We start from the raw sequence: 19,745 nt of genomic DNA, 5'->3' as shown, positions 1-19,745 counted from the left end.
GCCCCTCCTTTCCCCAGGGGCCATGTGGGATTGGTAGGGGGGCATGTCAGCAGCATGCCAGGCCCCAGCTCGCCCCCTAGGGTGGGAGGCACGGGCATGGAAGGGGGCTGTGGCTGGGAGTCACAGAGGCCTCTGGCTTTATCGGGGGATCCCCCAGATCTAATGGCGGGGGGGCTGCACCGTTACCCCCCAGCCCTGGGGTGAGCTGAACAGCTGATTACACAAACATCCTGGCTGTGTGACTTTCCCCCTCCCTACAGCTCCCCGCACCCGTACCCTGCCCCCCCCAGGCCCCACACCCTGTCCCACAGCTCCCCGTACCCTGCCCGCACAGCTCCTGCCTCTCTGCCCCCCCCATACCCTGCCCCCCAGTGCCATGCCCCCACCACTCCCCAGAGCCCTGCCCCCCTCCGCCCCAGCACTTACAGAGCCAGCCCCGCACCCTGTCCCCCACTGGCTGCCTTATTGACCCATTCTAGGGTTTGTTCATTAACTACCCCCGGCCTGGCCCTTTGACCCGCTGCCCGGAGGCCTGGATTCTGGGTGGCTCCTCGCCCAGCCTGGCCAGGGAGTGGGCGTGATTCCTGGTGTCGGGGGCTCCAGGGTTATTGATTGTTCTGGGCCCAGTGTAGGATGTGGGAGAAAACCCAGGCGTCCGGGCTCTAACCCGTCGGCCTCACTCCCCTCCCGGGTGGGATGTGGGGGCGGATTATGCAAGAGGCTCTGGCAGGGGGGCAAGTGGAACTGGAGTCAGATCCCTACAGCAGAGCAGGGGTGGGATGGGGGGGCTGAGAACCAGAGAAAGGTTCCCCCCCACAGCACCCGTCCCCCACAGCCAGCACCCCTTCCCCTCCCCGCAGCGCTCCCTGCTGGGAGAGGCTGGGGCTACAGTGAAGCACACGCAGATCAGAGCAGGTAACTCAGGTTTATCTCTCTGCAGTGGGGCGTGGGGGGGGGTGATGTGGGGCAGGGGGGCTCAGATCTCCATCCGGAAGCTCAGGTCGGTTCCCTCCATTTGCCTCTCGTAGTCGGCGTCAAATCGCTCGTTCTGGGCCACCGTGAACTGGTTCTTCCAGTCGCCCGTCACACCTGGGGGGCAGGACAGTGCGGTCATTGCGCCCCCTGGCACCCCGCTGAGCCCCCCAAGCCGTGCCCCCTGGTTCTCTGCCCCCCACTGAGCCTCCCACCCCATGTCCCCTGGCACCTCACCGAGCCTGCCCCCTGGCACCTCACTGAGCCCACCCCACAGCACAGCGACCCCCGCTGGGCCCCACTCCTTGCCCCCTGGTGCCCCCGTACCCTTGCGCATGAAGGGCGAGATGCTGTGGTCCATGACGCTGGTGGGGATGGTTTTGTAGTTGGCCATGAAGTTCTGCTTCATCTTGGTGAACGAGGTGTGCTGGGCGATCGCCTCCACGAGCCCCTCGGATGGGGGGCGCCCCAGGAACTCCAGCACCTTCCGGATCTCGCGCCGGGGGTCCTGGGCGGGATGGGGGTCAGAGACAGTGGGGGGCGCTGGACCGCACTCTCCTGGGGGAGGGGAACCTTGGGGGGCTGGGTCAGATCTGGAGACATGGGGCTGTCTGGTGGGGGCCGGGGACAGGAAGCAGGGGTGCGGGGGGGGGGGGGCCGGAGACAGGAAGGGGGGTGGGGCCGTCAGGGGGGGCAGGGACAGGAAGGAGGGGCCGTTGGGGGGGCTCACCTCTTTCATGTCCTCGTAGAACAGGTAGAGCATTCGGTGATCTCGTCTCTTCTCCCACCAGCCCCGGACGTGCTGGTGCCACGACCCGAACGACACTGGGGGAGGACAGACGGCTCAGAGACCCCCAGGCCCCTCACACGCCCACCTGAGGGTCCCCCGAGCCAGGCAGGCCCCCCCTGCTCCCCAGGGATCCCCCCGAGCCAGCCAATTCCCCCAGTCCCCCTGTGCCAGCCAGTCTATGCCCTGGGGGCAGGTCTGAGCCAGCGCCCCCCGGAGGAGATCAGCCCCTGCTCGCGCCCCACCTCTCCCGGCCGTGAAGTCATCCAGGAAGTGGTCCCAGGAGCCGGGGTCCGGGTGCACCTTCGCCATCTGGTAGAAGTAATAGTAGGACACGGCCACGTCCTTGGCGTTCCTGGCCATGTAGATCATCTGGAGGGGGTGGGGGACACGGGGGTCAGGGTCTGACCGCCCCTTCCCCCCCGCAGCTGAGACCTCAGACCTCCGCTCCCCACACCACTACCCCCCCAGAGCCCCAGCTGGCGCCCCCAATGGTAACCCCAGCCCCACAGCCCGAGGCTCACCTTACAGTCCTGCTCCCAGAACGACTCCGGCAGCAGCTGCACCGGGAGATGGGTCTTCACCAGCCGCCGGGATGGCCTCTTCTGGAGCAGCTCCACCCCTGGGGGGCACAGGGCAGGGGTGAGCCAGGAGCCCCCCCACAGCCAGTGCCCCCTGCCCACAGCACCCTGCCCTCAGTGCCCCCTGCTAGGAGAGGCCAGGCTGGAGTAGCCGGGACCTAGACAAATGGGAGGACTGGGCCAAAAGAAATCTGATGAGGTTCAATAAGGATAAGTGCAGGGTCCTGCACTTAGGACGGAAGAACTCAATGCACAGCTACAGACTAAGGACCGAGCGGCTCGGCAGCAGTTCTGCAGAAAAGGACCTAGGGGTGACAGTGGACGAGAAGCTGGATATGAGTCAGCAGTGTGCCCTTGTTGCCAAGAAGGCCAATGGCATTTTGGGATGTATAAGTAGGGGCATTGCCAGCAGATGGAGGGACGTGATCGTCCCCCTCTATTCGACATTGGTGAGGCCTCATCTGGAGTACTGTGTCCAGTTTTGGGCCCCCACTACAAGAAGGATGTGGATAAATTGGAGAGAGTCCAGCGAAGGGCAACAAAAATGATGAGGGGACTGGAACACATGACTTATGAGGAGAGGCTGAGGGAACTGGGATTGTTTAGTCTGCGGAAGAGAAGAGTGAGGGGGGATTTGATAGCTGCTTTCAACTCCCTGAAGGTGGTTCCAGAGAGGATGGAGCTCGGCTGTTCTCAGGGGTGGCAGACGACAGAACGAGGAGCAATGGTCTCTAGTTGCCGTGGGGGAGGTCTAGGTTGGAGATGAGGAAACACGATTTCACTAGGAGGGTGGGGAAGCCCTGCAATGGGTTCCCTAGGGAGGTGGTGGAATCTCCTTCCTTAGAGGTGTTTAAGGCCCGGCTTGACAAGCCCTGGCTGGGATGATTTAGTTGGGGTCAGTCCTGCTTTGAGCAGGGGGTGGGACTAGGTGACCTCCCGAGGTCCCTTCCCACCCCGATATTCTAGGATTGCAGGAGCTCCCGCCACAGCCAGCGCCCTGCCCCCTCCCCACAGCGCCCTGGGAGCCAAGTCTGCGTTACCAGTGGGGATCCCAGGAACAGCAAACTCCAGGAAGGGGACTCGCATGTAGATGGCCTCTCGCTTGCATTTCTCTGTGTCTCCATCGTTGTAGATCATGTCAACGATCTCACTGATCCAGGTGGTACCTGCAGGGGACGGGCAGGCTAAGCTAGCCGGGGCTGCGGGTCGGGAGTGAGGGGCACCAGGGCACGGAGGGGCTCTGGGGCAGGTTGGAGGCACTCACCAGATTTGGGGTACGTGGAGATCAGTAGATCATCCGGCTGCGCCTGGAATCCCTCCACCTCCCCCCAGTTCTCAGCGAAGTATTTGATCATGGGGACTCCCCGAATGGGGATCAAGGCTGGGCGCGGAGTCTCCTTGGCTGGCTGCATCCTGTGAGAGAAAGGGTTAAAGAGGACTTCGGCACCCTGGAGATCACCCCGCCCCACACACACGCACATCTCGAGCCCAGGGCTGGGGGGGCTGCGGGTCGGGAGTGAGGGGCACCGGCAGGGCTGGGGGGCAGGGCTGGGCTGGCAGGGGGCTGCGGGTCGGGAGTGACGGGCACTGGCAGAGCTGGGGGGGGGAGGGCTGGGGTAACAGGGGGCTGCGGGTCGGGAGGGAGGGGCACCAGCAGGGCTGCGGGGGGCACAGCTGGGCTGGCAGGGGGCTGTGGGTCGGGAGTGGGGGGCACCGGCAGGGCGGGGCTGGCATGGGGCTGCGGGTCGGGAGTGGGGGGCACCGGCAGGGCGGGGCTGGCAGGGGGCTGCGGGTCGGGAATGGGGGGCACCGGCAGGGCGGGGCTGGCATGGGGCTGCGGGTCGGGAGGGAGGGGCACCAGCAGGGCTGGGGGGCAGGGTTGGGCTGGCAGGGGGCTGCGGGTCGGGAGTGAGGGGCACCGGCAGAGCTGCGGGGGGCACAGCTGGGCTGGCAGGGGGCTGTGGGTCGGGAGTGGGGGGCACCGGCAGGGCTGGGGGTGGGCAGGGTTGGGCTGGCAGGGGGCTGTGGGTCGGGAGTGAGGGGCACCGGCAGGGCGGGGCTGGCATGGGGCTGCGGGTCGGGAGTGGGGGGCACCGGCAGGGCGGGGCTGGCAGGGGGCTGCGGGTCGGGAGTGGGGGGCACCGGCAGGGCGGGGCTGGCATGGGGCTGCGGGTCGGGAGTGGGGGGCACTGGCGCGCGGGAGGGGCGAGTTGTGAAAGTTTCTGGCAGGAAAGGGAGAAGTTGGTGGCTCCGGGACATTCCTGGGGGCAGGGTCCAGACGCGGGTGGGGGGGGGTCAGGAACCGGGGGGGGACACATGCGGCTGCCCCTTTCTTTAGGGGGGTAGGAGGGTCCCCTCAGGAGAAGGGCTGGTTCTCGGGCCCCGCGTCCCATCCCTCTGCCCGACCTGGGGGCCCCGGACACCTGGGTCCCTTCTCCTGCCTGGGGGGGTCCCGGAGGAGCAGCCCCTCCCCCACTCACTTGCTCGGGGCTCGGCGGCGGGGTCCGGGGAAACGCGGCGCGGGGCCGGGCGGGTTTTATCGGCGGAGCCAGGGGCGGGCGGGGCGTGGAGAGGGGCCAGGAGGGGGCTGCTCCCACCGCCATGGGGCCGGGGGCGGACGCCTGGGTCCCTCCCCGTCTTCATCTCTCTCTGGTTCCCCTCCCCCTTCCCCAGCGCTCAGGGGCAACGTCCCCGGACGTCTGGGTCCTCTTCCCCATCCCTGTTCCCCCCGCGCCCGGACGCCTGGGTCCCCTTCCCCACCCTTGTTTCCCCCCAGCCCCGGGTCCCCTCCCCCCGCCGGTGTCAGGGGCTGCAGGTTGCTCGGGTCACACAGTCCAGGAACTCGCTGGGTGGGGGAGGGGTCCCTGCCCCCCCAGCAGCTCACCCCCCTCCGGGCTTCAGGCGGCAGTTGGGGGGAGGGGGCAGGGAAAGGTTCCAGGATCCTCCCCCAAAGCCTGGGGCTCTTCCCCTGCCTGTCCTTGTCCCCCCCCCCAGACTCCCTCCCCGGACACCTGGGTCCCCCGTGTCAGGCACAGCCGGGACTTGAATCTCCTGGGATTTTTTATTTCATGTAAGTCCATAATTATCCCCTGGGCCCCCCGGCGATCCAGGAGGGGGCGGGACCACCGGCCCTTTGCCCCGCCCCTCCAGCGCAGGCTCCTCCCCTCGGGTCTTCAGCTCCGCAGCTCCTCTGTCCAGTGTCCCTGTGGGCGGCAGGGAGTCAGAGAGGGAGGGGCTTCCCTGTGAGGGGGGCGGGGACAGAGTGAGGGGGCGGGGCTTGGCTGACTCAAAGGGGCGGGGACAAAGCAGGGAGGAGTTTAGCAGCAAGAGACTGTGACAGGGGAGGGGAGAGAATGGGGGCAGGGCTTACTGCGAGAGGGGGCGTGGACAGGGCGGGGCTTAGTAGCCAAAGGGCAGGCACAGGGAAGGGGGTGGGCTTAAAGCCACGAGGGGCGGCCCAATAGGCTCCCCCACACAATGGGTGGGGCTCTTGTGCCAAAGGGGAACGCGCCATGGGTGGAGCTTAGCAGCAAGAGGGCGGGGCTTACCTGGGAGGAGGCAGGGACTTCTTCCAGGTCACCATAGCAACCCTGGTGGTATCGAACCAGGTCGCCCCACAGGAGGAGGTTCTTGCAGCTGCAACAGAAAATGGGGGGGCCTTCACCATGGGAATTGGGTTGCCAAGGCAACATGCTGGGGATGTTGCCCATAGCAACTGCGTCCCATCCCTGCCCTCCCTAGAGATCCGCTCCTCCCAGGGGAGCCCCCACTGGTCCCTGGGCTCCGCTGGGGGCCCCATACCCTGGGCAGCGCCCCTCCACGGGCAGGAACTGCTGCGGCTCCTCCCGCAGGAACTCCCGCGCCAGGCAGGCGGGGTGGGCGGCCAGCGGGCATCCGGGGTGGAAGCAGCGCAGGGGAGGGTCGTCCACGTCCTGCAGGGGGGAAGACAGACAGAGGTGGGGGAGGGTACAGCCCCTCCACTCTAATCACTAGCCCTCACTCCCCAGCCCCTCACCCCTGAGCTGGGAGAGAACCCAGGAGTCCAGGGTCCCAGCCTCCCCCTCCCCTTCTAGAGAACCCCGGTGTCCGAGAACCCCCAACCTACCTGGAGTCTCCTCAGGCAGAGGGTGCAGCGCTGGGTCTGGGCCGCCGGCCCCGGTGGAGGGCCGGGTTCTTCCTGCCCCCGCTCCCCGCGCCCCCCGGCTGGGCCCAGCGCCCGGACCGGCCCAAAGGCCAGGGGCATGTGCAGGGGGGGCTGGAGGGCGGGGGGGAAGTCCTGGCGGTACGCCTGCTCCAGCCAGCGCACAGTGAGGGGCAGGCGGAACCAGGGGGCCACACGCAGCATGTGGGCCAGAACCCGCAGGTGGAAATCGAAGCGGGTCTCCCGGCGGGCGCGGCGGCTCACGTGGGAGAGACGGCGAGAAGTGTGGGGGTGCTGCCAGGCCCACTCGAACTGGGGGGCAGAGAGACAGCGGAGTTAGAGAGCGGGATCTGCGGGTCGGGAGTGAGGGGCACCGGCAGAGCGGGGGGGGCGGGGGCTGCGGGGCGGGAGTGAGGGGCACCGGCAGAGCGGGGGAGGCGGGGGCTGCGGGGCGGGAGTGGGGGGCACCGGCAGAGCGGGGGAGGCGGGGGCTGCGGGGCGGGAGTGGGGGGCACCGGCAGAGCGGGGGGGGCATTGGCAGAGTGGGGGGGGCTGCGGGTCAGGAGTGAGGGGCACCAGCAGAGCGGGGAAGGCGGGGGCTGCGGGTCGGGAGTGGGGGGCACCGGCAGAGCAGGGGGGCGGGGGCTGCGGGGCGGGAGTGGGGGGGCACCGGCAGAGCGGGGGGGGGCACCGGCAGAGTGGGGGGGGCTGCGGGTCAGGAGTGAGGGGCACCAGCAGAGCGGGGAAGGCGGGGGCTGCGGGTCGGGAGTGGGGGGCACCGGCAGAGCAGGGGGGCGGGGGCTGCGGGGCGGGAGTGGGGGGCACCGGCAGAGCGGGGGGGGCACCGGCAGAGTGGGGGGGGCTGCGGGTCAGGAGTGAGGGGCACCAGCAGGTACCCGCAGCGCAGCCACGTCGGAGGGGAAGCCGTGGACAATCAGCACCATCTCCCTGCAAGGAGAGAACCCAGGTCAGCCAGCGCTCCCAGCATGCCCCGCTCCCCCCGCTCCCAGCATGCCCCGCTCCCCCTGCCCCGTGCTCCCAGCATGCCCCGCTCCCCCTGCCCCGTGCTCCCAGCATGCCCCGCTCCCCCTGCCCCGTGCTCCCAGCATGCTCCGCTCCCCCCGCTCCCAGCATGCCCCGCTCCCCCCCGCTCCCAGCATGCCCCGCTCCCCCTGCCCCGCGCTCCCAGCATGCCCCGCTCCCCCTGCTCCATGCTCCCAGCATGCCCTGCTCCCCCTGCCCCGCGCTCCCAGCATGCCCCGCTCCCCCTGCCCCGTGCTCCCAGCATGCTCCGCTCCCCCCGCTCCCAGCATGCCCTGCTCCCCCTGCCCCGCGCTCCCAGCATGCCCCGCTCCCCCTGCCCCGTGCTCCCAGCATGCCCCGCTCCCCCTGCCCCGTGCTCCCAGCATGCCCCGCTCCCCCTGCCCCGTGTTCCCAGCATGCTCCGCTCCCCCCGCTCCCAGCATGCCCTGCTCCCCCTGCCCCGCGCTCCCAGCATGCCCCGCTCCCCCTGCTCCATGCTCCCAGCATGCCCTGCTCCCCCTGCCCCGCGCTCCCAGCATGCCCTGCTCCCCCTGCCCCGCGCTCCCAGCATGCCCCGCTCCCCCTGCCCCATGCTCCCAGCATGCCCTGCTCCCCCTGCCCTGTGCTCCCAGCATGCCCTGCTCCCCCTGCCCTGTGCTCCCAGCATGCCCCGCTCCCCCTGCCCCGTGCTCCCAGCATGCCCCGCTCCCCCCGCTCCCAGCATGCCCTGCTCCCCCCACTCCCAGCATGCCCCGCTCCCCCTGCCCCATGCTCCCAGCATGCCCTGCTCCCCCTGCCCTGTGCTCCCAGCATGCCCCGCTCCCCCTGCCCCGTGCTCCCAGCATGCTCCGCTCCCCCCGCTCCCAGCATGCCCTGCTCCCCCTGCCCCGCGCTCCCAGCATGCCCCGCTCCCCTTGCTCCCAGCATGCCCCGCTCCCCCTGCCCCGTGCTCCCAGCATGCCCTGCTCCGGGCCAGCCAGCGCTCCCAGCATGCCCCGCTCCCCCCGCTCCCAGCATGCCCTGCTCCCCCTGCCCCGCGCTCCCAGCATGCCCCGCTCCCCCTGCCCCATGCTCCCAGCATGCCCTGCTCCCCCTGCCCTGTGCTCCCAGCATGCCCCGCTCCCCCTGCCCCGTGCTCCCAGCATGCTCCGCTCCCCCCGCTCCCAGCATGCCCTGCTCCCCCTGCCCTGCGCTCCCAGCATGCCCCGCTCCCCTTGCTCCCAGCATGCCCCGCTCCCCCTGCCCCGTGCTCCCAGCATGCCCTGCTCCGGGCCAGCCAGCGCTCCCAGCATGCCCCGCTCCCCCTGCTCCCAGCATGCCCTGCTCCGGGCCAGCCAGTGCTCCCAGCATGCCCCGCTCCCCCCCGCTCCCAGCATGCCCTGCTCCCCCTGCCCCGTGCTCCCAGCATGCCCCGCTCCCCCTGCCCCGCGCTCCCAGCATGCCCTGCTCCCCCCGCTCCCAGCATGCTCTGCTCCGGGCCAGCCAGCGCTCCCAGCATGCCCCGCTCCCCCCGCTCCCAGCATGCCCTGCCCCCCCCCGCCCCGTGCTCCCAGCATGCCCCGCTCCCCCCGCTCTCAGCATGCCCTGCTCCGGGCCAGCCAGCGCTCCCAGCATGCCCCGCTCCCCCCGCCCCGCGCTCCCAGCATGCCCTGCTCCCCCCGCTCCCAGCATGCCCCGCTCCCCCTGCCCCGCGCTCCCAGCATGCCCTGCTCCCCCCGCTCCCAGCATGCTCTGCTCCGGGCCAGCCAGCGCTCCCAGCATGCCCCGCTCCCCCCGCTCCCAGCATGCCCTGTCCCCCCTGCCCCGTGCTCCCAGCATGCCCCGCTCCCCCCGCTCCCAGCATGCCCTGCTCCAGGCCAGCCAGCGCTCCCAGCATGCCCCGCTCCCCCCGTCCCATGCCGACCACCACTTCCAGCAAGCCCTTGTCTGCTGTTTAGGTTCGCACGCGTGTGTGGCATGCTGGGATTACCCCCCCCACCAGCGTTGCATGCTGGGATCCCCCCAGGGTTACCAGGGCCCGCGCCCACTGGTCTTCCAGGCCCCACCGCGGCGCTTGCCGGCGTTGTGCTGCCCGATGCGGCGCTGGGGGGCCACAGTGAAGCCGACGTAGACGCGGCCCCGGTACCGGGGGTTGGTGCAGAACAGCAGGTAGACGCCGAAGAACCCTCGCGGCTCCGCTCCCATGGCCGGGCCTGGGGAGAGGGGGCGGGAAAGGTCATGGCCGGCCAGCCCCACTTCCCAGCATGCCCCGGGTCTCCCCCAGTGCCCCCCTCTCCCAGCATGCTCCAGGTCCCCCACTTCCCAGCATGCCCCGGGTCTCCCCATCTCCCAGCATGCACCAGGTCCCCCACTTCCCAGCATGCCCCGGGTCTCCCCATCTCCCAGCATGCTCCAGGTCCCCCACTTCCCAGCATGCCCCGGGTCTCCCCATCTCCCAGCATGCCCAGGGTCTCCCCCAGATGCCCCCATCTCCCAGCATGCTCCAGGTCCCCCACTTCCCAGCATGCCCCGGGTATCCCCCAGTGCCCCCTTCTCCCAGCATGCTCCAGGTCCCTCACTTCCCAGCATGCCCTGGGTCTCCCCCAGGTGCCCCCATCTCCCAGCATGCTCCAGGTCCCCCACTTCCCAGCATGCCCTGGGTTTCCCCCAGTGCCCCCTTCTCCCAGCATGCTCCAGGTCCCCCACTTCCCAGCATGCCCCGGGTTTCCCCCAGTGCCCCCTTCTCCCAGCATGCTCCAGGTCCCCCACTTCCCAGCATGCCCCGGGTCTCCCCCAGGTGTCCCCATCTCCCAGCATGCCCCCCACTTCTCCCGTACCCCCAATCTCCCAGCATGCACCGCGTCCCCCCCAACTTCCCAGCATGCTCCGGTCTCCCCCCTCCCGTGTCCCCCATCTCCCAGCATGCCCCGGGGCCCCTCCCATCCTGCCTTCAGTCTCAGCTCCTACCGCCAGCGCCCGAGCCCAGCTCGGGAAGAGGCACCAGGCGCCTCCCTCTGATTGGTGCCTTTGGGCGGTGTCGCTTCCCAGGATGGACCCTATTGGCCACCTCGCGGAAAGCCCGCCCCCCAGCCCTACTCTGATTGGAGGAGCTGGGGCGAGCGGCGCATTGGGACGGGACCTGAGGCGGAAGTGAGGAGATGACTAGAGGCAGAAGTGGCGGCACGAGAGGCGGAAGTGAAGGCATGACCAGAGGCGGAAGTGGCGGCACGAGAGGCGGAAGTGAGGAGATGACTAGAGGCGGAAGTGGCGGGACCTAAGGCGGAAGTGAGGACATGACCAGAGGCGGAAGTGGCGGGACCAGAGGCGGAAGTGAGGACATGACTAGAGGCGGAAGTGGGCGGGGTCTAGCGCCTTGGGGAGCGGGATGGAGGCGGCCGGGCCGGCTCTGAGCGCGGAGACCCTCCGGGGGCGGCTGCTGCGGGGGCTGGAGGCGGAGCACGTGGTGAGCCCCCCCGCAACCCTCCCCGGGGGCCCCTCCCCCCAAATACCCCCTAGGCCCCTCCCCCGCGCGGTGCCGGCTCTGACCGCCGGGGCGGGGGATCAAATCCGGGGCCTGGTGTCGGGGTCCCCGTTGGGGGAGGGGCAGGTGGGGGTCGATCTGGGGCAGGTGGGGGGGCGGGAGCTGGTGTCGGGGTCCCCGTTGGGGGAGGGGCAGGTGGGGGTCGATCTGGGGCAGGTGGGGGGGCGGGAGCTGGTGTCGGGGTCCCCGTTGGGGGAGGGGCAGGTGGGGGTCGATCTGGGGCAGGTGGGGGGGCGGGAGCTGGTGTCGGGGTCCCCGTCGGGGGAGGGGCAGGTGGGGGTCGATCTGGGGCAGGTGGGGGGGCGGGAGCTGGTGTCGGGGTCCCCGTCGGGGGAGGGGCAGGTGGGAGTCGATCTGGGGCAGGTGGGGGGGCGGGAGCTGGTGTCGGGGTCCCCGTTGGGGGAGGGGCAGGTGGGGGTCGATCTGGGGCAGGTGGGGGGGCGGAAGCTGGTGTCGGGGTCCCCGTCGGGGGAGGGGCAGGTGGGAGTCGATCTGGGGCAGGTGGGGGGGCGGGAGCTGGTGTCGGGGTCCCCGTTGGGGGAGGGGCAGGTGGGGGGGGCGGGAGCTGGTGTCGGGGGTCCCTGTCGGGGCAGGGGGCTCTCTGGGGCTGGTGTTGGAGGGGTCCCTGGGTGCCCGGGTTGGATCGGGGAGTTGGGGGTCACCCCCCCTCATGTCTCTCCCCCCAGGAAGTCGAGGACACGACCCCGAGCCGCTGCTCCACCAGCTTCAAGGTTCTGGTCGTCTCGTCCCGGTTCCGGGGGAAGCCCCTGCTCCATCGACACCGGTGAGCCGGGGGCCCAGCCCGGGGCCCCGTCCCCAGAGCCCCGGGGCCTCTGGCCCTGCCCCTGCCGACCCCGGGCTCCGGTCTCCCCCATCACAGTCTGGGGCTGACCCCACCCTGCCTCCCCCACAGGGACCCCCACCTGCCGGTGCGGTTGGGGAGAGCGCTGGGGCGTGACCCATTAACCGGCCCTCCAGCCCCCGGGCCCAGCCTCCCCGTCCCTGACCCCCCGGGGCTGCTGGGCCTGGCACTGACCCCCCTCCCCACAGGCTGGTGAACGAGCTGTTGGCAGAGGAGCTGAAGCACATTCACGCCTTCGAGCAGCGCACGCTGACCCCCGAGCAGTGGGAGAAGGAGCGGGGGGGCCTGCAGTGAGACCCCCGGCCCCGGAGCAGGACGGAGCTGGGACCCCGCGCCCCACGGAGCTGAGAGATCAGCTGCAATAAAGGATTATGGGCAACAAACTAGTGTCTGACTGGTGCCCCCCACTCGCGACCCACAGCCCCCCCGCCAGGCCAGCCCTGCCCCCCCAGTCCTGCCGGTGCCCCCCACTCGCGTCCCGCAGCCCCCCCACCAGGCCAGCTCTGCCCCCCCAGCCCTGCCGGTGCCCCTCACTCACGACCTGCACCCCCCTGCTAGCCCAGCCCTGCCCCCCCAGTCCTGCCGGTGCCCCTCACTCCTCACCTGGAGCCGTACCCAGTATTCCCAGCCAGCAGGCGGGTGGGGGAGGTGCCTAGCTGGGGCATTTCAGGTTATGAATTGGGAGGGGGGCAATTGAACCCTTTGTGGTTTTAACAATCCCTTGGTTTGATGCGTCCTGCAAAGCTGCCATCAGTAGCCTTTAGAGTCAACACCTGTCCCGCGTGGAGGGCGTTCCCGTTTCCCCTGAGGTCTGACCTCCCATGTCTCCCTGTCTCCGCCATGGGCGGGGGGGCGGTCTCGGCCACGCCCCACCCCCAGCATAAAGCAGGGCAGAGGTGCTATTTACAAAGTTTATTGGTAGAACCGTTCACAGCAGAAAGACACTGGTGCCCGTCCCCTCTCCTGGGGTGGCCCCCCCGTTCCACCATATCCCCCCCCCGTTACTCCCCTCACCCCAATGACTTAAACAACAAAGGTAAAAAAGATAAAAGCTTCTCTGTACAGGGCGGGAGGGATCCGGCCTCCCAGAGAGGGAGGGGAGGGTACGGGGAAGGGAAGGGGGATTATAGGGGCATTGGAGGGTTAATTTGGCAGGACCTGGCCCCCCATAAAGGTGTAGTGGGGGGGGGGCTCTTTGGCCATGGCAGATGCTGGGGCGGTGGGAAGCGCCGCTTGCTGGCAGCCAGGGGGGCAGAAAGAGGCTCCAGCTGTCAAAGCTTGTGGGGGGCGGGGGAGTTCCAGTGCCTTGGGGCAGCCCTGAGTTTGACAGAAAGTTGTGGGGGGACAGAGGCTCCCCCCGGCTATTTGGCAGCCTGCGTCTCCAGCACCGCGATGCGTCGGTCCTGCTCTGCCACCCTCGCCTGCAGCTGCCGCACGTCCTCGGTCAACTTCTCCAGCGCCTGGGGAGGGGGAGAGCTCGTGGGGTGCCCTCGCTCCCGGCCCGCAGCCCCCTACCGGCCCAGCCATGGGGTCCCCTCCCCCAGCTCTGCCGGTGCCCCCCGCTCCCGGCCCGCAGCCCCCTGCCGGCCCAGCCCTGAGCTCCCCTCCCCCAGCTCTGCCGGTGCCCCCCGCTCCCGGCCCGCAGCCCCTGCCGGCCCAGCCATGGGGTCCCCTCCCCCAGCTCTGCCGGTGCCCCCCGCTCCCGGCCCGCAGCCCCTGCTGGCCCAGCCATGGGGTCCCCTCCCCCAGCTCTGCCGGTGCCCCCCCGCTCCCGGCCCGCAGCCCCCTGCCGGCCCAGCCATGGGGTCCCCTCCCCCAGCTCTGCCGGTGCCCCTCGCTCCCGGCCCGCAGCCCCTGCTGGCCCAGCCATGGGGTCCCCTCCCCCAGCTCTGCCGGTGCCCCCCGCTCCCGGCCCGCAGCCCCCTGCCGGCCCAGCCCTGAGCTCCCCTCCCCCAGCTCTGCCGGTGCCCCCCGCTCCCGGCCCGCAGCCCCTGCTGGCCCAGCCATGGGGTCCCCTCCCCCAGCTCTGCCGGTGCCCCCCCGCTCCTGGCCCGCAGCCCCCTGCTGGCCCAGCCCTGAGCTCCCCTCCCCCATCTCCGCCAGTGCCCCTCACTCCCGACCCGCAGCCCCTGCTGGCCCAGCCCTGCCCCCCCCCCAGCTCTGCCGGTGCCCCTCACTCCCAACCTGCAGCCCCCCCCCATCTCACCCCAGGGCTGGCCCCATCTGGGCAAGGCTGGCTCCGGCGCGGCTCCAGGATGCTCTTGTTGACTTTGAACTCGCGACTCTTGGGTGGGACGTATCCATCCTTCAGGGAGATGAGCAGGGGGCCGGCGTCCTTGCCCCCAAACCATTCTTCTGCCGTCAGCGCGGGGTCAGGCCCGACCGTGTCGGGGTACAGGTCCTCCTGGAACAGATCTGACTGCGGGAGGAGAGAGCCAGCATGGGACCCAGGCGTCCATGCTCCCAGCCCCTCCCCAAGCCAAGATAGAACCTAGGCATCAGGGCTCCTCTCCCCTACCCAAGCTGGGATAGAACCCAGGCGTCCAAGCTCCCAGCCCCCAGCTCACCTTGCGGGGCACCGTCATGGCAATGGGCTCACATCTGCGCTCGTGGAGTTTGTAGAATCTGAAATGCGGAGGGAAGGGGGGTTCAGAGTGGGGGGGGGGTCTCTTGGGATCCCAGCAGTGGAGAGTATTGGGGGGCTGAGTGGTGTGGTTAGATGTTTGGCTGTGTGACAGTCTCCCTGTCTGCCGCCGCAGCCCTGTGCAGACAGCCGGCACACAGAACCGCCCAATGACCACAAGATCTGTTAAGGGACGAAGGCACCTGGCCAGGTTTATTGTCAACGAGGCAGGTACTAGGATCCCGCAGACTCTACCGGACCAATAATACAAGTGTGCTCGTAACAATGGACCTGCTCAGTGAACGGCAGGACTTTCCGTTCCCCCCTCTGCCAGCCAGAGACTCCATATTATACATCAACACAAACCACTTACGTACGGCCCCCACCCATCGCTCTGTCCTCCTGCCCTGGGGGGGTCAGCGCGTCCCTGTTCTCTTTGGTGTTCGGGTTCCACCGGTCTGGGATGGGGACGTGAGTGTCGTGTGCCCAGCACCTCTCAGGAGGGTTTCCCCCAGCCTGGCTCTGCTCCAAGCCTTGCTTGAGCCCAGGGTTATGTCTCAGGGTCGCTTCCTACCACAAGGGCACTGCTGTGCAGTGCGGGGGGAAGGGATTATGGGGGGGCTGAGGAGGATTTGGGGGGCACTGGAGGAGGCTGGGGATTGGGGGGATTCTGGGGTCTATGGGGAATTGGGAGGTTTCAGGGAGGGTTGGTGGCTGGGGAGATTTGGGGGGGTTTTGGAGTTCAAGGGGGATTTTGTGGGGTTCAGGGATTGTTGGGAGTCTGGGGGGCTGAGGGAGGTTTTGGGGGGCTGGGGGAATTCAGGTATCCAAAGGGAGGCTGGGGTTCCGAGGGGGTTTTGGGGGGACCTGGGGGGATTTAGGTGTCTGAAGAGAAGCTGGGGGGGTTTGGGGGGACTCGGGGGGATTCAGGTGTCCCAAGGGGGGTGGGGGGTCCCCTGTACCTGGCGATCTCGCACTTTGCTGACGTCCAGGCCCCGCTTGGGCATCCAGCCGCCCCCCGCGCTGGGACTCCTTGGAGCTGAAGATGGAGAGGAAGTGCAGGTAGGGGGCCTCGGGCGTCACCTCGAAGTAGCGGATGGAGCTGTCGCCCTGCGGGGGGGACAGATGGGGCGGTCAGCGGGCGGGAGCCGGGGAGCCCCCCCCCAGGACCCCCAAGCTCCTGTCCCCAGTGGGCTCCCCCGGACGCCTGGGTCCTGCACCAACCTTGCCGCAGAGGTAGACCATGCTGGTGTCGGGGTCGTAGTGGGGGACCAGCACCCCGCTGCTCGTGTCCAGCTCCTGCAGGTTCATGGGCTCCTCCAGGTGCGCCTGGTGTGGGGAGAGACCAGGGGGTCAGGGGGGTGGCGGGGGCAGGGTCCCGCTCAGCGTCCCACAGCCCCACCTGCTGCTCACTTGGGGAGGGGCTAGAGGAGAGGTAGGTGGGTGGGGCTAGAAGGCAGGGTTGGGGGCAGGGTTTCTCCCTGAGTTCTGCATCACTTGCTGGGGGGGGGGGATGAGAAGGGGTCCCCCCAGGCCCCATGGGAGGGGGTGTGAGGCAGGCTCCCAGGGGAGCCCAGGGGGAGGGGTCTCCCAGGGTCCCTGGGGGGTGGGGTCCCAGGGGGGCAGGGTCTCCCTGGGCCCAGGGGGGCGGGGGTCCCAGGGGACGGGGTCTCCCCGGGTCCCTGGGGGGCGGGGTCTCACCGGGTCCCAGGGGGCGGGGGTCCCAGGGGGGAGGGGTCTCCCAGGGTCCCTGGGGGGCGGGGTCCCAGGGGGGAGGGGTCTCCCCGGGTCCCTGGGGGGCGGGGTCTCACTGGGTCCCAGGGGGTGGGGTCCCAAGGGGGGCGGGGTCTCAGGGGGCGGGGTCTCACCGGGTCCCTGGGGGGGGCGGGGGTCCCAGGCGGGAGGGGTCTCCCAGGGTCCCTGGGGGGTGGGGTCCCAGGGGGGAGGGGTCTCCCCGGGTCCAGGGGGCGGGGTCTCCTCGGGTCCCTGGGGGGCGGGGTCTCACTGGGTCCCAGGGGGTGGGGTCCCAGGGGGCGGGGGTCTCAGGGGGGCGGGGTCTCACCGGGTCCCTGGGGGGCGGGGTCCCCAGGGGGCGGGGTCTCACCGGGTCCCAGGGGGTGGGGTCCCAAGGGGGCGGGGTCTCACCGGGTCCCTGGGGGGCGGGGTCACAGGGGGGAGGGGTCTCCCAGGGTCCCTGGGGGGTGGGGTCCCAGGGGGGAGGGGTCTCCCCGGGTCCAGGGGGCGGGGTCCCAGGGGGGAGGGGTCTCTCTGGGTCCCTGGGGGGGGCGGGGTCTCACGGGGGTCCCAGGGGGCGGGGTCTCAGGGGGCGGGGTCTCAGGGGGGGCGGGGTCTCACCGGGTCCCTGGGGGGCGGGGTCCCAGGGGGGCGGGGTCTCCCCGGGTCCCTGGGGGGCGGGGTCCCAGGGGGCGGGGTCTCCCCGGGTCCCAGGGGGGCGCGGTCTCACTGGGTCCCTGGGGGCGGGGGTCTCACCGGGTCCCTGGGGGCGGGGTCCCTGGGGGCGGGGTCTCCCCAGGTCCCTGGGGGGCGGGGGTCCCAGGGGGCGGGGTCTCACCGGGTCCCTGGGGGGCGGGGGTCCCAGGGGGCGGGGTCTCCCCGGGTCCCTGGGGGGGCGGGGTCTCACCGGGTCCCAGGGGGGTGGGGTCCCAGGGGGCGGGGGTCTCCTCGGGTTCCAGGGGGCGGGGTCTCACCGGGTCCCTGGGGGGGCGGGGTCCCAGGGGGCGGGATCTCACCGGGTCCCAGGGGGGGCGGGGTCCCAGGGGGCGGGGTCTCCCCGGGTCCCTGGGGGCTGGGTCTCACCGGGTCCCTGGGGGCGGGGTCCCAGGGGGCGGGGGTCCCAGGGGGCGGGGTCTCCCCAGGTCCCTGGGGGGCGGGGTCCCAGGGGGCGGGGTCTCACCGGGTCCCAGGGGGGGCGGGGTCTCACCGGGTCCCTGGGGGGCGGGGTCCCAGGGGGCGGGGTGTTCCCGGGTCCCTGGGGGGGTGGGGTCCCAGGGGGGCGGGGTCTCACCGGGTCCCAGGGGGGCGGGGTCTCACCGGGTCCCAGGGGGGCGGGATCTCACCGGGTCCCAGGGGGGGTGGGGTCCCAGGGGGGCGGGGGTCTCACCGGGTCCCAGGGGGGCGGGGGTCTCACCGGGTCCCAGGGGGCGGGTCCCAGGGGGCGGGGTCTCCCCAGGTCCCTGGGGGGCGGGGTCCCAGGGGGCGGGGTCTCACCGGGTCCCACAGCGCCACCTGGCGCTCGCTCATGCGGCTGAAGCCCGTGGTGAGGATCTTGCCGTCGGCCAGCAGGACAGCGCGGACGGGCCGGGAGCCCTCGTGGGGGCTGGCCTTTTCCTGTGGGGAGACGGGGGTCAGAGAGACAGGCAGCCCCCCCACGGCCCCGCCCCCCATGCCCCCCTAGCCCCAGGCTAGCCGTAGCCCGTCCCCCCGGCCCCCCCGCCCCCCGCGGCCCCGCCCCGCACTCACGGCGAGCAGGGCGGCCGGAGCGGGGCTCGATCACGCGGACCCGGCGGTCCCGGCAGGTGGTGCAGAGGCGGGAGCCGTCGCGGCTCCAGGCCACGCTGTGGATGACGTCGGGGTGCAGGTCCCGCAGCTCCACCAGCGCCCGGCCCGAGCCCACGTCCCACAGCAGCAGGGCGTTGTCACAGCCTGGGGGGGAGGGGGGGTCAGCGGGGGCGGGGGGCAGGGGGGCACCCCCCAGCCCCTGGCAGTACCTGCGCTCAGCAGCACGGCGTTGTCACAGCCTGGGGGGGGGAGGGGGAGGGGAGGGGAGGGAGGGGAGGAGGGGCGGGGGCGGGGGGGCGGGGGCGGAGCAGGGGGGGCGCCCCCCCAGCCCCTGGCAGTACCTGCGCTCAGCAGCACGGCGTTGTCACAGCCTGGGGGGGAGGGGAGGGCGGGGCGGGGGGCAGGGGGCGGAGCAGGGGGGGTGCCCCCCAGCCCCTGGCAGTACCTGCGCTCAGCAGCACGGCGTTGTCACAGCCTGGGGGGGGGGAGGGTCAGCGGGGGTGGGGCGGGGCGGGGGGCAGGGGGCGGAGCAGGGGGGCGCCCCCCAGCCCCTGGCAGTACCTGCGCTCAGCAGCACGGCGTTGTCACAGCCTGGGGGGGGAGGGGAGGCGGGGGGGCGGGGGCGGAGCAGGGGGGGCGCCCCCCAGCCCCTGGCAGTACCTGCGCTCAGCAGCACGTTCTGGGCCGTGGGGTGCCAGGCCACGATGCCGACGCGCTTCGAGTGCCCCTCCAGCGTGACCCGGACCGGCTCCGTCAGGGGTCGCACGAGCCCCCCGTCCGGTATCTCCCACACCTGCGGGGAGACAGCGGGGTCACCCCCGGCCCCACACGCTCCGGGGGGAGCGGCCTGGGGCCTTCGGATCAACCCCCCCGCTCGCCATGACGGTGCAGCCCCAGGCCCCCCCCCCGCTCACCATGACGGTGCAGCCCCAGGTCCCCCCCCCACCTGCCATGATGGTGCAGCCCCCAGGCCCCCCCCACTCACCATGACGGTGCGGCCCCAGGTCCCCCCCCACCTGCCATGACGGTGCAGCCCCAGCCCCCCCCCCCCCGCTCACCATGACGGTGCGGGCCCCAGGCCCCCCCCCAGCTCACCATGACGGTACGGCCCCAGGCCCCCCCCCCCCCCCGCTCACCATGACGGTGCGGCCCCAGGCCCCCCCCCCCCCCCCCGCTCACCATGACGGTGCGGCCCCAGGCCCCCCCCCCCCCCCCCCCGCTCACCATGACGGTGCAGTCCTCAGAGCCGCTGGCGATGATGTTGTCGTTGTGCGGGCACCACTCGATGTCCAGCACCGGGGCCGTGTGCCCGCAAACCAGGGGCTGCGACTTGTCCAGGCGCCCCGGTCTGCCGGGAGAAGAGCTGAGTTAGGACCCAGGCGCCCAAACCACTGCACCCCATCTCCCCTCCAGTGATTTCCCTGCACCCCCCCCGAATTTCCCCCAACGCCACCCCCCAGCTTTGTGAACTAGTTACATGCCAATTTAGTGACTGTTTGGAAATTTGAACTGAAATGGAAACATTAATACACCCTTTAAAAGCGTACTCAGTGTACGATAAACGACGTGTAGCTGGCAAAGTATCGTAGATGTGAGAAGTGGGAACGCAGACTAGCTTCCTTGTCCAGCTGTTTATGGCCAGGTCGGTGCCTCCATGTCGGCGATGTTGGCGCACCTAATCGTTTCAAATGAGGATTTGTGAGCAGAGTCGAAAGGA

General features: G+C 70.8%; 4 protein-coding genes across 8 annotated transcripts in view; 1 reads left to right on the top strand and 3 right to left on the bottom strand.

The window, feature by feature from the left end:
- Positions 1 to 906: 906 nt before the first annotated feature.
- Positions 907 to 4,976, bottom strand: LOC144258862 (sulfotransferase 1A1-like). Of its 2 annotated transcripts, XM_077806991.1 has the most exons (8): positions 4,821 to 4,976; positions 3,605 to 3,753; positions 3,381 to 3,506; positions 2,284 to 2,381; positions 2,005 to 2,131; positions 1,703 to 1,797; positions 1,300 to 1,480; positions 907 to 1,089 (listed from the first exon to the last, which is right to left on the bottom strand). In XM_077806991.1, exons 2-8 carry the CDS (start codon positions 3,750 to 3,752, stop codon positions 977 to 979), a joined length of 888 nt encoding a protein of 295 aa, XP_077663117.1. In that variant the 5' UTR covers position 3,753; positions 4,821 to 4,976; the 3' UTR covers positions 907 to 976. The 2 variants fall into 2 exon arrangements, with proteins under 2 accessions (XP_077663117.1, XP_077663118.1); XM_077806992.1 differs by lacking the exon at positions 3,381 to 3,506.
- A 406-nt stretch (positions 4,977 to 5,382) lies between these two features.
- On the bottom strand, positions 5,383 to 10,808 carry SLX1B (structure-specific endonuclease subunit SLX1B). Of its 4 annotated transcripts, none has more exons than XM_077806995.1 (7): positions 10,623 to 10,808; positions 9,516 to 9,696; positions 7,378 to 7,429; positions 6,446 to 6,793; positions 6,142 to 6,272; positions 5,889 to 5,976; positions 5,383 to 5,543 (listed from the first exon to the last, which is right to left on the bottom strand). In XM_077806995.1, the coding sequence occupies exons 2-7, from the start codon at positions 9,686 to 9,688 to the stop codon at positions 5,514 to 5,516; spliced, it is 822 nt and encodes a 273-aa protein (XP_077663121.1). In that variant the 5' UTR covers positions 9,689 to 9,696; positions 10,623 to 10,808; the 3' UTR covers positions 5,383 to 5,513. The 4 variants fall into 4 exon arrangements, with proteins under 4 accessions (XP_077663121.1, XP_077663119.1, XP_077663120.1 ...); XM_077806993.1 differs by lacking the exon at positions 10,623 to 10,808 and adding an exon at positions 10,432 to 10,616; XM_077806994.1 differs by lacking the exon at positions 10,623 to 10,808 and adding an exon at positions 10,451 to 10,616.
- Positions 10,807 to 12,269, top strand: BOLA2 (bolA family member 2). The gene is made up of 3 exons (XM_077806998.1): positions 10,807 to 10,946; positions 11,711 to 11,808; positions 12,075 to 12,269. Exons 1-3 carry the CDS (start codon positions 10,869 to 10,871, stop codon positions 12,178 to 12,180), a joined length of 282 nt encoding a protein of 93 aa, XP_077663124.1. The 5' UTR covers positions 10,807 to 10,868; the 3' UTR covers positions 12,181 to 12,269.
- A 601-nt stretch (positions 12,270 to 12,870) lies between these two features.
- LOC144258861 (coronin-1A-like) overlaps positions 12,871 to 19,745 on the bottom strand; it is a 7,247-nt gene continuing 372 nt past the window's right edge. Inside the window, 11 exon segments of the mRNA XM_077806990.1 lie at positions 12,871 to 13,346; positions 14,093 to 14,305; positions 14,454 to 14,511; positions 15,472 to 15,488; positions 15,490 to 15,528; positions 15,530 to 15,619; positions 15,734 to 15,838; positions 17,738 to 17,857; positions 17,997 to 18,172; positions 18,689 to 18,821; positions 19,253 to 19,391. Coding sequence (XP_077663116.1) covers positions 13,248 to 13,346; positions 14,093 to 14,305; positions 14,454 to 14,511; positions 15,472 to 15,488; positions 15,490 to 15,528; positions 15,530 to 15,619; positions 15,734 to 15,838; positions 17,738 to 17,857; positions 17,997 to 18,172; positions 18,689 to 18,821; positions 19,253 to 19,391 — 1,189 coding nt within the window. The 3' untranslated portion in view covers positions 12,871 to 13,247.

Source organism: Eretmochelys imbricata, unplaced genomic scaffold (genome assembly GCF_965152235.1).
Source record: "Eretmochelys imbricata isolate rEreImb1 unplaced genomic scaffold, rEreImb1.hap1 Scaffold_45, whole genome shotgun sequence".
Lineage (NCBI taxonomy): Eukaryota > Metazoa > Chordata > Testudines > Cheloniidae > Eretmochelys > Eretmochelys imbricata.
This window is presented reverse-complemented; position numbering and strand designations above follow the sequence as displayed.